The 16,186-nt window shown below is 35.2% G+C and overlaps 1 protein-coding gene across 1 annotated transcript; it reads left to right on the plus strand.

Moving 5' to 3' along the window:
- The first annotated feature begins 1,385 nt into the window (after positions 1–1,385).
- LOC103543943 (olfactory receptor 4C12-like) lies at positions 1,386–2,297 on the plus strand. Its single transcript, XM_008510794.2, is given in 1 exon segment — positions 1,386–2,297. A coding segment is annotated over 1 exon segment (912 nt).
- Positions 2,298–16,186: the final 13,889 nt, after the last annotated feature.

Here is a 16,186-nt window from a genome sequence, read left to right on the forward strand (position 1 = left end):
TATTTGGATAGTGAACTGGGTTTAAAGTTTCCTGTTTCCTTGAAAACTCCACAGTCAGGCACAAGAGTCAAATTTGGAGGGAGCAGATTTTTAATGTATTGGAATATGGCTTTAGCAAATGAATTAATGAAATGAGTAGACAATAAATCCTACAAAACAAGCAAGGAAACTAATCAATAATAGAATTTTTATGTTAAGGATTCTTTTAATCACTTGTTTTTTTTCTTTTTTAAAAAATATGATGACTTTTATTTTGACAAGTCTCCTTGTTTGCCTCTTTCTCCTGCTTCTCCTCACTTGGTTAACTTACGTTTTCAGAATCTTTGCTTTTTGGAGATGGTTAGAGATAATGTTGAAAGTTTTCTTTAGTGATTCCCCCATGAGAACAGTAAAACTATTTAACAAGAACAATAATAATAATTTTAAAATGATTTAATCTTCACAATAATCCTAAATATAGGCACATTTATCCCTCCTTTAACAGATAAAAAAATTGAAGCACAGATAAACTAATGTTGCATAGTTAATAAGGGGTAGATCTTGGACACCAAATTAAGTCTTTGAATTTTAAGTCCATTTCTCTTTCTTTGTTCTTCAATGCATTTCTAATTTTCCCTTTCTCCTTTCTTTCTCTCTCACTTCCTCTTTTGTCTCGTTTTTTCTTCTCCATCTCTCTGTAAATGCTTTATGAGTGTTTACTTTTTGGCCAGCACTGGGAATACAAAAATGAATAAGATTACAATTGTAGTAAGGCAAATTTTTGCCTTCAAGGAAATGTACTGTTGCATAAAGAGAGATGAGTGTGAGACAACGCGGCGAGTGCTGTAATGGACATTCACTGCAGTCTCTGACATTGGGAGGAGGTTGCAACACCATTTTTCAGTCTGAGGAAGTGGAGAAGCTTCCACACAGGTAAAATAGGAAAGGGTATAGCCCATGAAAGAATATTTATATATCTTTGACTGTATTCGTATAACTTAAACCAGTAGAACAAATGGATTTTTCACTGGTAAGCATGTCCAGCCATTTTGGGGTAAAATACACGCATCTTTGGGTATTTGTGAATGTACCACATACATGGCCACATGATGGATTGGTTCTTAAAACTTGATGCATGGTATTCTTTCTTTTATGATTTTAAAAGTTACACATTTTTATTGTAGAAAATTAAAAACAAGTCAAGAAATTATGAAGAGGAAAATTAATAGCACCTTTATTGTCACATGTATCAATGTAAAAAATGAAATAGTTGATATACTTTTGTGCTTGTTTTTGCCTTCTGTAAAACTAGAAAAAATAAGGCACTCCATGGAAATTTATTCATTAAGTGAAGGTGTTATTGTTAAGGACGAGTGTGAATTTCTTTTCAGGAAAGAACTGAATTGATGGAGAGAATGAATAATGTGACAGAATTCATCCTCCTGGGCCTGACCTAAAATATGGAACTTCAGAAATTTTCATTTGTTGTGTTCTTAATTGTCTACTTGATCACCTTGGCAAGCAACTTGCTTATTATGATCACTATCAGCACCACCAGGGCCTTAGGATCCCCCATGTACTTCTTCCTGTCTTACTTATCTCTTATGGATGGTTGCTGTTCTTCCTCCATGACCCCTAAAATGCTAGCTGGCACTCTTTCTGTGAGAAAAGTCATTTCCTTTAAGGGATGTATGACTCAAGTCTTTGCTGTGCATCTTTTTGGTGCTGCTGAGATTATCCTTCTCACAGTGATGGCCTATGACCGCTATGTGGCCATCTGCAAACCCCTCCGCTACAGGATCATCATGAGTGGACAAGTGTGTAGCCTCCTTGTGAGAGTGACCTGGGCTGGGGCCTTTGTCCATGCAACCATTCAGATCCTCTTCACAGTCTGGCTGCCCTTCTGTGGCCCCAATGTCATAGATCACTTCATGTGTGACTTGAACCCTTCGTTGAAACTCGTCTGCATGGACACTCATACTGTTGGTCTCTTTGTTGTTGCCAATAGTGGATTCATCTGCTTGTTAAACTTACTCTTTTTGATGATCTCCTATGTGGTCATCTTGCACTCTCTAAGGGCCTATAGTTTGGAGGGGAGGCGCAAAGCTGTCTCCACCTGTGTCTCTCACATCACTGTGGTCATTTTATTATTTGTGCCCTGTGTATTTGTGTATCTGTGCCCAGTAACCACCTTTTCCGTTGATAAAGCCGTGGCTGTGTTTTATACCATGATAACTCCTATGTTAAACCCTTTAATCTACACACTTAGAAATGGAGAGGTGAAAAATGCTATAAAGGAGCTCTGGATCGAAAGGTGATTTCAATGGAGAAATGCTCACGTTAGCATAAAATGACTTTATCTTTTAAATGGCAAAGAGAAAATAAAATAATTTCCATGATTTGGGGCCAAGTGAACACTATATTTAAAAGTATATTGACGCTGGCATATAAGCCCATTGAGGAAAGGCCCAGGCAGGAAATTATTGATGATTTAAAAATATCCCATTTAGGTTTATTTATTGCCCATTTGGTTGTTAAGCTTTGGTGTACTTTCAGAATCAGTTGGAATTCTCGTTAAAATACACATTTCCAGTATACAGATCTAGAGATTCTAATTCAATAGGGCTGTTCGATGGCCATATCTGCATTTTAAATGAATTACCCATATGTTTCTAAGCAGGTGATCTATGTATACGCTTTGAAAAATAGTGCTATAGATTATGTTTGCATCCTCAGCCTATTAATGCATCATCTTATTAAGACATTTCCTAGGAAGTATCTTTCATAGGAGATATGAGAATTCACGAAATTTAATTCATGAGATTTCAATTCTTCATAAATCATGCAATGTAAGCTCCCTACCTTTGTGATTGCAAAACAAAAATGCCGTGTTCTGTGAAAATAGAAACATTTTTTGTATTTTCCATCTTCTCTTTGTATGCTTTTTAATATTTTGCTACATCTAGTCTCTCTCCTTTTCTCTCTGTGCTTCCAAAGGGAAGGGCTACCATCTATTCTTGCTGAATTATTTGGACTAAAATTCATTGTTACTGTGATCTTAGCTAGTCGTTCATTTGGACAACATTGTTTTAATTATTTTGCTATGTGAAGGATATTTTATGTATCATTTTTATATGCATGTTTTGGAGGAATGAGTGGTAAGGTTTAGTATACAATGACGGTTAAAAGAATAGCCTATGAGTAAAATGGTTCTGAGATAAAAACTTAGTTTTGCTACATATAGTGTGAACTCTGGCAAACCACAACATCTTTATGTTTGAGTAAAAGGAGAATGATAACGATCTTATCAGGATTAAATAAATAATCCTTGTAAATATTTTATTGCCAGTAAATGCTCAATGCCTGTTAGCTATTGTGGACTTTATTACTGGAGTCTCTGTAACCGTATAGACCCACTCAATCTAATTTTTTCGAGCATTAGAAGGATAGTACATCATTTCTCTGTACTTGTTGTGAAGAATAATAGTCTAAGCTGACTGATCTTGTAGAATTTCTTAGGGGCTGGAGTGTTTCCCAGCATCCTTGGCCATTACCGCACACTCTCTCCTGGTTTTCTGATTTCCGTTAGTCTCATGCCTCCTAGGCTTTGGGGCTGATCTATTTATGGGTATGATTTTCTCTTGAAAAGCCTTGATTGAATGGCCAAAACATCGTTTTATTATGAACCTGACATGAACACAGAAGGCAACCATAATATGAACAGAATCAATTGATATTTCTGTTTTGAGGAGGTAGTGTTGAGCAGTGGTAAGCGCAGACTCTGGAGCCAGATTTCTTGGGTTTAAATGTGACCTGGGAAGGTTATTTAACTTTCCTATCCCAATTTTCTTTATCTGTAAAAATAGTAACAATAATACCTGTCTCATAAAGTTTTGGGGCCAATTAAGTGGGTTTATATATGTTATCTACTTTAATTTCTACAATTTTTTCCCACATAAAAGCATTTGCTTAGAGGAGCTGAGCTAAACTGATTGGTAGTAGGAAAGCGATCAGGTTAACCAAATTTACACCAATTTATGTAATTGGCCTTTTCTTGGCTTATCAAGCTGTGCACAATTGCCCCCACCCAAACACACATCTCTTTGACCTAATCCTGTATCATTCTCACCCTTGTTCACTAGCTCCAGCTCAATGGCCTCATTTTTGCCCATGGGACTTTGAACTACTTCTTTATACCCTAAATGCTTTTCCTCTAGACTTTCATATGGCGAGGTCGTTATTCTCACTCAGTCTGTGCTTTGACTGCCACCTCCTTAGAGATCCTCTTTAACCAACCTTGTAAAGCCATTCTCTATCTCCCTGAGCTACTCTCTATCACATGACTCTATCATAGTTCTCTACACCATTGTCACCATCTGATCATTTGATTTATTTGTTTATTCTATCTTCCAACTATAATGTAAAGTCCATGAAAGTAGATGCATTGACTGTTTTGTTCACTACTGCGTTTCCAGCACCTAGAATAGACTTAGCACAGAGTGATGCTTAATCAATATTTACTGAGTAAAAGGCTATCATCTCCAATTAACCCTCTTAAGAGTAAATGAATTTTTAAAGGTGACTCGTTTACTGGAAGCTTCTGAAATCAATGACTTTCTGTTCTTGATAAATTGAAATGCAGAATTTTAGGTCAGATTAGTATATTAGCCAGGATTCTTAGCTGATAACACAGAATTTCTGAAGCTAGTTTAAGTGGAAAGGATATATGATATGCAACTAAATAGGTTAAGAATGTTTTAGGCTGAGCTATCAGGAACAACTTGCAGAAGCACACCTGATAGACTGGAATGCTATGGGAGCTGCCACTGCTATAACCAAGATCATATTGCCACTGACTAAACTGCAAAGGTGCCACCACATTCCTGCCCTCAGAACTACTCATTCTCAGAACAATTTAACCTCAGATAACTAATTTCCACTCAAAGACTTGCAAAGATGCTCCTAATTGGCAGAACCCAAGTCACATGTCTGTGCTCAACTGCCAGGGGGACAGGGAAATGTAATTCTTTGGATTTCATGTTGGGAAAGTGGATACATATTTTGGAAGCTAACAGCATGTGCAGGATGCTTTCAAGAGATTTATGGGCAGCTACACACTTTTGATGTTTGCTAAAATTGGGCATTGGATCTCATAAAACAGGTCTCATTTATCCATAGATCATTTTTTATTTCCACAAAATGTAAGGATGTCCCAGTCTCAGTCCTACATGTAGGAAGAAAAGCAGAAATAAAGAAGCACAAAAAATCTGAGAGTTGGAAAATTCTTAATACTATAAATATAAGCCTATACAGATCATCTATTTCTTCCTGTGTGAATTTTGTCACATTGTATCTTTCAAGGAATTGGTCTATTTCATCTGGGTTATCAAACTTGTGGGCATAGAGTTGATCATAGCATTTTTAAAAATTATACTTTTAATGTCTGTGGAATCTGTAGTGTTGTCTCCACTTTCATTTCTGATATTGTTAACTTGTGTCCTCTTTTTTTCTTAGTTAGCCTGGCTGGAGGCTCATCAATTTCACTGATCTTTTCAATGAACTAGCTTTCGGTTTTGTTGATTTTCTCTGTTGATTCCATATTTTTAATTTCATTGAAGTATACACTAATTTTTATTATCCCTTATTTCTACATACTTTACATTTAATTTGCTCTTCTTTTTCAGGTTTCCTACGGTAGAAGATTAGATGTTTTGTTTTATATCTTTCTTCTTTTCTAATGTATGCATTCATTGCTATAAATTTTCCTCGAAGTAATGCTTTCCCTGCACCTCACAAATTTTGATAGATCTTGTTTTCATTTTCACTTAGTTCAAAATATTTTAAAATTTCTCTCAAGATTTATTCTTTGCCCCATGTGTTATTAAAATTATGTTGTTTATTCCTTAAATATTTTGGAATTTTCCAGGTGTCTTTCTATAATTCATTTCTGGTTTAATTCCATTGTAGTCTGAGAGCAGGCATTACATGATTTCTATTCTTTTAAACATGTTGAGGTGTGTTTTATGGCCCAGAATGTGGTCTATCTTGGTGAGTATTTTATGTCAGTTTGAGAAAAATGTCTATTCTGCTGTTGTTGCATGAAGTAATCTAAGGAGGTCAGTTACATTCAATTGATTGATGGTGTTGCTGAGTTTAGCTATGTCCTTACTGATTTTATACCTGTTGAATCTGTCCATTTCTGATATTAGGGTTTGAAGTCTCCAATTATAATAGTGGATTCAATATTTCTCTTTGCAATTCTATCAATTTTTTCCTAAGATATTTCGATGCTCTGCTTTTAGGTACATACGCTTTTTGGATTTCCACTTCTTCTTGAAGAATTGGCCCCTTTATCATTATGTAATATCCTTTTCCCTGATAAGTTTCTTTGCTTTGAAGTCTACTTTGCTTGGAATTACTATAGCTTTCCAATGTGTTCTGATTAGTGTTAGCATGGTATATCTTCCTCCATCCATTTATTTTCAGTCTGTATATGCCTTTTTTATATATAATATGAGTTTCTTGTAGACAGAATATAGTCGGGTCTTCTTTTTGATCCACTTTGACAATATCTGTATTTTAATTGGCACATTTAGATCATTGATATTCAAAATGATTAATGATATATTTGGGTTAATATCTATCATATTTGTTGCCCTTGTTTTTCATTCTTATTTTTGTCTTCTACTCTTATTCTGCCTTTGGTGGCTTTAACTGAGATTTTAAATGATTCTATTTTTCTCCTTTCTTCACATATCACTTCTTTTTTCATTTTTTTTGAGTGATTGTCTTAGGCTTTGCAATATACATTTATAGCTAATTTAAGTCCAAATTCAAATAACACTAGTCCATGGCATGAGTAGTGCAAGTACACTGTAATAATAAAATATTCCTAATTCCTCTCTCCAGCCCGTTGTATTATTACTGCCATTTATTTCACTTATTTATAAGCATACATGATTGAATGCATTACTGTTATTTTTATTTTGAATGAACTGTTTTCTGTTAGATCAATTGAGAATAAAAAAATAATTTTTTTAATTTTAACTTCACTCATTCGTTCTCCAGTGCTCTTTCTTTACGTAGACGTGAGTTTCTGACCTATATAATTTTATTTCTCTCAGAAGAACTTGTTTAACATTATTGTAGGCAGATCTATTTATGACAAATTCACTTAATTTTTGATTTTATGAGAAAATATTTATTCCTTTGTTCTTTCTGTGTATAATGTGATGATTTAACATACATATACATTATGAAATGATTATCCCAATCAAGTTAGTAAACATAACCACCACCTCACATAATTACCATTTTTTATGTGTGTGGTGAGACAACTTAAGATCTACTCTATTTGCAGATTCCTTGTATACAATACAGTATTACTAACTATAGTCACTATGTTGTATATTAGATCCTCAGAACTTATTCATGTTTGTACCCTTTGACCAGCATCTCCCCATTTGTGTGGCAACCACCACTCTACTCTCTTATTCTATGAGTTTGACACTTTTCTTCTTCACTTTTGAAGGATAATTTCACAGGGTACAGAAATTTAGGTTGTGTTTTTCTCTCTCTCAACACTTAGTACTCCACTCATTTATTACTTGCATGGTTTCTGAGGAGAAGTTGGATGTAATTCTTTTCTTTGCTTCTTGTGTTGGTCCAAGCCTGTTGATATGATTGAGAGTGATGACTCACCTGGACTTGTCTAACTTGTAGCAAGTCCCCATGGACATTTGACCCACTGAGACCAATGTTGTGGCTGGACCAGCCCTTGTGGTTCTTATTACAGTTGTAGGACACACTTCAGCAAAACCATCAGGGGCTTTGAGGGACCAGAGTTATTACCCACTGATCCCGGAAGGTTCTGGGTGCCCTCAAGGGCCACACAGCAAGGTCACAGAGAGAGAGAGAGAGTGCAGACTGGGGGCTCTGCCTTTATTAGAGTCTGTGGATGGTTATCTAAGGTTTTGTGGGTTCACTCTTTATTGGCTAATTTAAAGCACAATAGTGGGAATTAGGGAATGGGAAGGAAGAAGTAGGGTCACTCATGTGGTCAGTTCTCTAGGTTACCCAGGGCTTTCTGAAAGAGGGGACTTCACAGGTAGGGGTGCGTTAGTTTCTTATCTGGTTGTTTTGCAAGTAGCTGTGTCATATAACTGGTAATATGTTTATTCAAGATGAATGCCTTTTGAAATGAATACCTTTGCAATAAAATCTTAATTACAAGCACTTCCATTACAATCGAAGAGCTTAATGTCAGGTGCTTACACTTCACTCCTCTAAAGGTAAGATTTTTTCCTCTGGCTTCTTTCAAAGTTTTAAAATTTATCTTTGATTTTTTGAAGTTTGAATATGATACATGCTGGTGTAGTTGTTTGTTTTTTGGTGTTTATCCTGCAAGGTGTTCTCTGAGCTTCTAGGATCCATGGTTTTGTGTCTGGCATTAGTTTGGGGAAAACTCTCAGTCATTATTGTTTCAAATATTGCTTCTTTTCCTTTCACTCTTTCTCCTTTTTTCTGATATTCATATTACACATATGTTACTCCTTTTGTGGATGGCCCACAGTTTTTGGATATTCTGTTCTGTTTTTTTCTTTAGTCTTTTTTTCCCTTCTTTTTCAGTTTTGGAATTTTCTATTGTCATATCATCAGTCTCAGAGATTCTTTCCTTAGCCATGTCCAGTCTACTACCATGCCAAGCAAAAGCCATTCTTTATTTCTGTCACAGTGTTTTTGATCTCTAGCATTTCTTTTGTATTCCTTCTTAGAATTTGTCTCTTCTTATGTTATCCATGTCTTCTTACTTGTCTACTTTTTCCTTAAAGCACTTGGCATATTAATCAAAGTTTAAAAATTCCTTGTCTAGTAAAAATGTTTCTTTCTTATTTGACTCTGGCTCTGATACTTATTCAGTCTCTTGAAACTGTTTTTTTTTTTTTTTTGCCTTTAGTATGCTTTGTAATTTTCTGTTGAAATGTGGACATGAAGTACCAGGTGAAAGAAAACTGTGCTAAATACTCCTTTAATAATGTAGTAGTAAGGAGTTGACAAGGGGAGCATTCTATAGTTCTCTGATAAAGTCTCAGTCTTTGGTGAGCCTGTGTCCTGGGACTATGTAGTTCAGCAGTGCTTCCCTGTCCCTCTCTAAATCTCCACTCAGGTGGGACAAGATGGCTAGAGGAGGCTAGAGTTGGGTCTTTCATTTCCTCCAGGTAAGTTGGGCTTTGATGAAATCCCAGAAGATTAGGCTGTGGTAAAATCTATTCTGAGGGCAGGCCTTATTTAGAAGAACAGAGGGCTCTGAAGTATTTAAAAGTGATCTCTTTTCACTCTCCCTGCCAGAAGCATCTGGGCATTTTTCTCCTATATTCACTGTGTGGACTTGGTAGAGAGTTAATACTCACAAAAATGTGGAAGTCCTCATATGGCTGGGTCCCCTTGGAGTTTTTATCATTTGGGCTTGTCCACATGAGGCCTCCAGCAGTCCTTCAATTACAGTTCAGGTTTTTGTACCCCTAGCACTGGTTCCCATGGAGGTTTCTACTCTGGTAAGTTGTGATTCTCTGTAGCTGTCTGTCTGTCTCTCCAATTTAGGAGCAGTGGTTTGCTCTATAACCTCATTTCTCTGACAGATCAAGAAGCGTTGCTGATTTTTAAATTTATTCAGCTTTCTACTTATTGTTAGGAGGGTATAACAGTTTCTACTATTTTTTGTTATAAGGGAGTAGTGATTTCAATACTTTTTGTTAGGGAGGAGTAGCAATTTCTCAGCTCCTTACATGCCAACTGGAATTGAAAGCTTCTTTACTCTCATTTTGAAAGAACTTTAAGTGAAATCCAAACTCCTTATCAAGAGCTGTACTGTCCAGCATGGCATGGTTTCTGTTCATCTATTAAACCTCAGTTCTTTCCTCTTCATTTCCTGTACCCCTTCAGGAACAACGACCTTTCAGAGCCTTGAACTTGCCAAGTGCTTTTCAATGTTGTGGTTTTTCACTTGCAATAGTGCTTCTCCTGGTAACAACTTCTGTTCCTTTGAATTTCAACTAAAATATCACCTTTGAAAAGGGCCTTCTCTGATTACCTTATCCACAGTAGTATCTCCTTCTAAAGAACCCTGTTTTGTTGTATTATTAACAATAATCACCGGTTATAATTACTTTATTAAGTTGTTCCTCTTTTTATTGTCTGACTCTATTACAAGAGTACAAGGTCAATGGAGACACAACTTTCATCTTGATGTGTTTTCTGTTTTATTAACTACTGTATACACAGATTATAGAATCTGGCATACAACAGTTGCTCAATTAAAAAAAATTGGATAAATAGTTATTATAACTAAATTGGAAATAAAATTTTAACATATGGAATCTCACTTTTATAGGCAGAAAAAATTGAGTATTAGATAAAAGGAAAGAAAATCTTGCTATGGCAAGGTGGGGAAATAAGGGAGAGACTCATCTTCATTGGAACAAAATGACAGGGCTGATATTTGATTTTCAACTGGCAATAACTCCACAATGGTTCTGAGGCTTTTCCTCCTTGTTACATCTTCCTTACCCTAGTTATGTCATTGGTATAACAGCCTTTTTAGAATATAGCTGTTCTTTTAAAAAAGAACATTTTTTGGAAAATCTCAGTGAATTTAATTAGGCAGCAATAAGTCTTGGACACATTCCAAAGGCAGGACTCCATCATTAGTGTCATTAGAAGGTATAAAATCTTCATGGTTTTTACCCATATTGGGTAGGAAATTCTATCTCTTAACAATATAGTTACTTCAGGAGGTGCTTCATTAGGCTTAAAGTCTGGTATACAAGAAACACAAGAAAGTCCTCTCCAAATCTCAGGTACAACTATTTCGCCATACCAATACAGTAGAGTGTGATGGACTAAATATCTGAATGGTAGCTCTTCTTTGTTGAAGTTACCAGAAAAGAAGTTGATAGAAAAAATTTCTCTGGTAACATTACTAGTTGCTGTCTTCTTATCTAGACATAGGATTTGTTTGCATTTTTGATAAATTTTCCTAATAGGAAAATTTTTCTTTTTCTTGTTGTGCCATGATTCCTTTGAAATACAGCTACAATGCAGGTAATAATTTTCTGGAACATTTAGAAAAATCCATAGAGAAAATGGATATATATAAGAATATGAAATCAAATATATTCTCAAGGAATAATGCAGCTTCTTGCTCTCTGTGGGGAAAGGAGATAGAAGAGGGATTTCCAGTGCTTTATGAGTCAAGTGAAAAATCCTCCTTCAAACTGTGAACAAGCTTCCAAAATGTAAGACTTGAATAGTTCATAGTGCAAACCAGGCTTTGCAGTTATGTGAATTTCTTTCTTATGTAGGAATTGTATGACTTGAGTTTATAAGAACTGAAAAGTTTCAAAACCTTCTGCTGGCAGTACAGGAATTTTGAAGTAAATCAAACTTAGATTCCAATTCCAGTTCTCTCCCCTTAAAATATATAACTTTAGACAAATTAATTATATTCTGAACATCAGGTGAAACAAATATTGGCAAACCGAATACAGCAATACATCAAAAGGATCGCACACCATGATCAAGTGAGGTTTGTTCCAGGGACACAGGGGTGGTTCAACATCTGCAAATCACTCAATAAGATAAATCACATTAACAAAATCAAGAGTAAGAATCATATGATCATCTCAATAGATGAAGAGAAAGCATTTGGCAAGATCCAACAATCATTTATGATAAAAACTCTCAATAAAATGGGTATAGAAGGAAAGTACCTCAACATAATAAAGGCCATGTATGACAAACCCACAGCTAATATCATTCTCATTGGAGAAAAACTAAAAGCTATCCCTCTAAGAACAGGAACCAGACAAGGATGCCCACTTTCACCACTCTTATTTAACATAGTATTGGAAGTCCTAGCCAGAGCAATCAGGCAAGAAAAAAAAATAAAAGGGATCCAAGTTGGAAAAGAAGAAGTGAAACTGTCACTATTTGCAAACGACACAATTTTATGTATAGAAAACCTGAAAGAACCCACTAAAAACTTTTAGAAATAATAAATGAATACAGTCAATTGGTAGGATACAAAATCAACATACAAAAATTTGTTGCATTTCTATACACTAAAAATGAAGTAGCAGAAAGAGAAATTAAGACTATAATCCTATTTACAATTGCAACAAAAAGAATAAAATACCTAGGAATAAACTTAACCAAAGAGGTGAAAATCTGTACACTGAAAACTATAAAACATTGAATGAAATTGAAGACGATACAAAGAAATGGAAAGATATTCCATGATCTTGGATTGGAAGAATGAACTTAGTTAAAATGTCCATACTTCGTAAAGCAATATATAGATTCAATGCAATTCCTATCAAAGTTCCAACAACATTTTTCAGAGAAATAGAATAAAGAATCCAAAAATTTATGTGGAACAACAAAAGATTCCAAATAACAAAGGAAGCCTGAGAAATAAGAACAAAGCTGGAGGTATCACATGCCTGATTTCGAACTATACTACAAGCTATAGTAACGAAAGCAGCATGGTACTGGCACAAAAACAGACATGCATTTCAATGGAACAGAATTGAGAACCCAGAAATAAGGCCACACATCTTTGGACAGCTAATTTTTGACAAGGGAGCCAAGAGCATACAATGGAGAAAGGAAAGTCTCTTCAATAAATGGTGCTGGGAAAACTGGACAGCCACATGCAAAAAGAATGAACATAGACTATTATCTTACACCATGTACAAAAATAAACTCAAAATGGATTTATGACTTGGATGTAAGATCTGAAACCATGAAACTTCTAGAAGAAAACACAGGCAGTACACTCTTTGACATCAGTCTTAGCAGCATTTTTTCTAATACCATGTCTGACTGGGCAAGGGAAACAATAGAAAAAATAAACAAATGGGCTTACATCAAATGAAAAAGTTTCTGCACAGCACAGGAAACCATCAACGCCACAAAAAGACAACCTAAGAATTGGGAAAATATATTTGTAAATCATATATCTGATAAGGGGTTAATATTCAAAAACATACAAAGAACTCATACATCTCAACAACAGAAAAACTAACAACTCAATTAAAACATGGGCAAAAGATCTGAACAGAGATTTCTCCAAACAAGATATACAGATGTCAATAGGCACATGAAAAGTTGTTCAACATCATTAACTATCAGGGAAATACAAATCAAATCTACAGTGAGATATCACCTCACTCCTGTCAGAATGGCTATAATTAGCAAGACAGGAAACAATAAGTGTTGGAGAGGATGTGGAGAGAAGGGAACCCTCATACACTGCTAGTGGGAGTGCAAACTGGTGCAACCACTATGGAAAGCAGTATGGAAATTCCTCAGAAAATTAAGAATAGACCTACCATATGATCCTGCTATTCCACTGCTGGGTATTTATCTAAAGAAGTTTAAAACATAAATGCATAAAGATACATGCACCCCTATGTTCATCGAAGCATTATTCAGAATAGCCAAGAATTGGAAGCAACATAGGTGGCCATAAAGAGATGAACAGATAAAGATGATGTGGTTTATATACACAATGGAATACTTCTCAGCCATAAGAGATGATGAAATCTGGCCATTTGTGAAAACTAGATGCACCTTGAGGGTATTATGCTAAACGAAATAAGTCAGAGAGAGAAAGTCAAATACCATATGATCTCACTCATAAGCAGAAGATTAAAAAAATGACAAACAAACACACAGAGACAGAGATTGGATTAGTGGTTACAAGAGGGGAAGTAGGGAGGGAGGAGGGTGAAAGGGATGATTAGGCCCATGTGTGTGATGATGGATTGTAATTAGTCTTTGATGGTGAACATGATGTAATCTACACAGAATTTGAAATACATTGCAATGTACACCTGAAAGTTATATAATGTTATAATCCACCAATACTGCAACAAAATAAATAAGTAAATAAATAAATCAATCAAAATAAAATTATAGCAAATAACTGAAAAAAAGAATTGGTTATAACAACCAGGACTCTTTCTTTAAAATAAAATATTCAGTGACTGTGAAAAAAATTTAATGTCTTATTTGGGGAGAGAAGTGGTGAAGAAAAAAGAATAAAGTTGAATAAAATTTAAAAAAATAAAGAAAAACTGATAGTTGATATACTTAGCTGCCTTTTAAACAATTACCCTAATGTTTCTGAAGTACGTGATCTTTGCATGCAGTTTGAGCAATAGACCTATAGATTACATTCACATCCTGAGCCTATCAATGGGATTATCTTATTAAGGCATTTTCTGGGATGAATTCTTCATAGCAGAAGCTGTGAGGATCACGAAATTTTCAAAACTTCTTAATTCTTACAATGCAACTTTGTGACCTATTTAATTGCAAAAGAAGAATAAAGCATTCTTGGAAAAAGGAATTTTGGGTATTTATTCTCCAATTTCTCTTTCTGTACTTTGTAATTTTCTGGCACATCTTGTCTGATTCTCTTTTCTTCTTCTTCCTCCGGAAGGAAAGGTCTACCACCTGTTTTTTGCTGCTTTATTTGGACAAAAAGTCATTGTTATTATAATCTTAAGTAATCATTGACATTGAGAGCCTTGTTTTTACTGTTTTGCTGTGTGAAGCTTTTGGGTATCATATTTTATGTAAGTTTTTGAGGAATGGATGATAGGGTTTTGTACACCATAATAGTTAAGAGCATAGTGTTTGAGTTAGACAGTCTTGAGTTCAAATCTTAGCTTTGCCATTTATAATGTGAACTCTGGCAAAATATGGCCTCCTTAAGTTTCAGTTATTGGGCAATGATGGAGATATTTTCAAGGTCAAATAAAATATTGTGTATAAGCTCTTAGACAACTAAATGCTTGCAAATGTTAGTTATTATGAACAATTTTTATTACTGGGATTTTTAAAATTGTAGTAGAACTGCTCACCTGGCTTAGAGTATCAAGCTAATAATTTTTTTTTTAACTTTAGAAAGCATTATACATACTTTCTCTGTGCCTACTGAGAACACTCTGAGAGCAACTGACCTTCTGGGAATTCTTGGGGCTAAAATGGTCTCCAATCTCCTTGGCTACTCTTGAATCTCTCTCTCTCTTGTTCTCTGATCTATATTGGTCCTGTACCTCCAAAGACTTGGTGGTGATCAAATTCTAGGTCTTATTTCCCTGACAAGACCTGTGTGAGGAGTCAAAATGTTATTTTATTATGAAAGTGAGATCAACATAGCAAGCAAGCAGAATATGTAAAGACTTTAAATACAGGCAGATATTTGTTCAGAAGTGGTATAGGCTGTGTTTTTTGTCTCCTACTAATGACATACCACACCACAGTGGTTACATTTGTTACAATTGGTGAACTTACATTGACACATCATTATTGCCCAAAGTCCATAGTTTACATGAGGGTTCACTCTTGATGTTATATCTTCAATGAATTTGAACATAGGTATAATGACATGAATGCAGCACTGTAGTATCACACGGAATAGTGTCACCGCCCTAGAAATCCTTTGTGCTCTGCCTGTTCATCCCTCTCATCACCCCAATTCCTTATCTTTTCATTGTCTCCAAAATATCGTATATTTGGAATTTCGCAGTGTCTGGCGTTTCAGATTCACTTCTTTCACTTAATAATAAGCATTTAGGTTTCTCCCATATATTTCATAGCCAGATAGCTCATTTACTTTTAGTGCTGAGTAATATTTCATTGTCTGGAGTTATTTATCCATTCTCCTTGTAAAGAACATGTTGGTTCTTTAAGTTTTGGCAGTTATGCATGAAACTGCTACAAACTTCCACGTGCGTGTTTTTCTTGGACAAAAGTTTTCAGGTCATTTGGGTAAATTCCAATAAGTGTGATTCCTGGATTACATGGTAAGAACATATCTGGTTTTGTAAGAAACTTCCAGACGATCATCCAAAGTGGCTGTAACATTTTTCATTCCCATCAAAAATTGGTGAGGGTCCCTGGTTCTCCACATCTTCGCCAGAATTTGATGTGGCCAGTGTTTTGGATTTTGGTTCTTCTAATAGGCGTGTAATAGTATCTCCCCTTTATTTTAATTTGCATTTTACTTATAAAATATGATGTTGAACATTTTTTAATATGTTCACTTGCCATCTTTATAACTTCTTGGTGAGGTGTCTCTTCAGGTTTTGCCCATTTTCTAATTTCTTAGTTTTCTTTTTTTCAAAACCACTTTATT

The sequence above is a fragment of the Equus przewalskii genome, unplaced genomic scaffold (assembly GCF_037783145.1).
Source record: "Equus przewalskii isolate Varuska unplaced genomic scaffold, EquPr2 contig_12299, whole genome shotgun sequence".
NCBI lineage: Eukaryota > Metazoa > Chordata > Mammalia > Perissodactyla > Equidae > Equus > Equus przewalskii.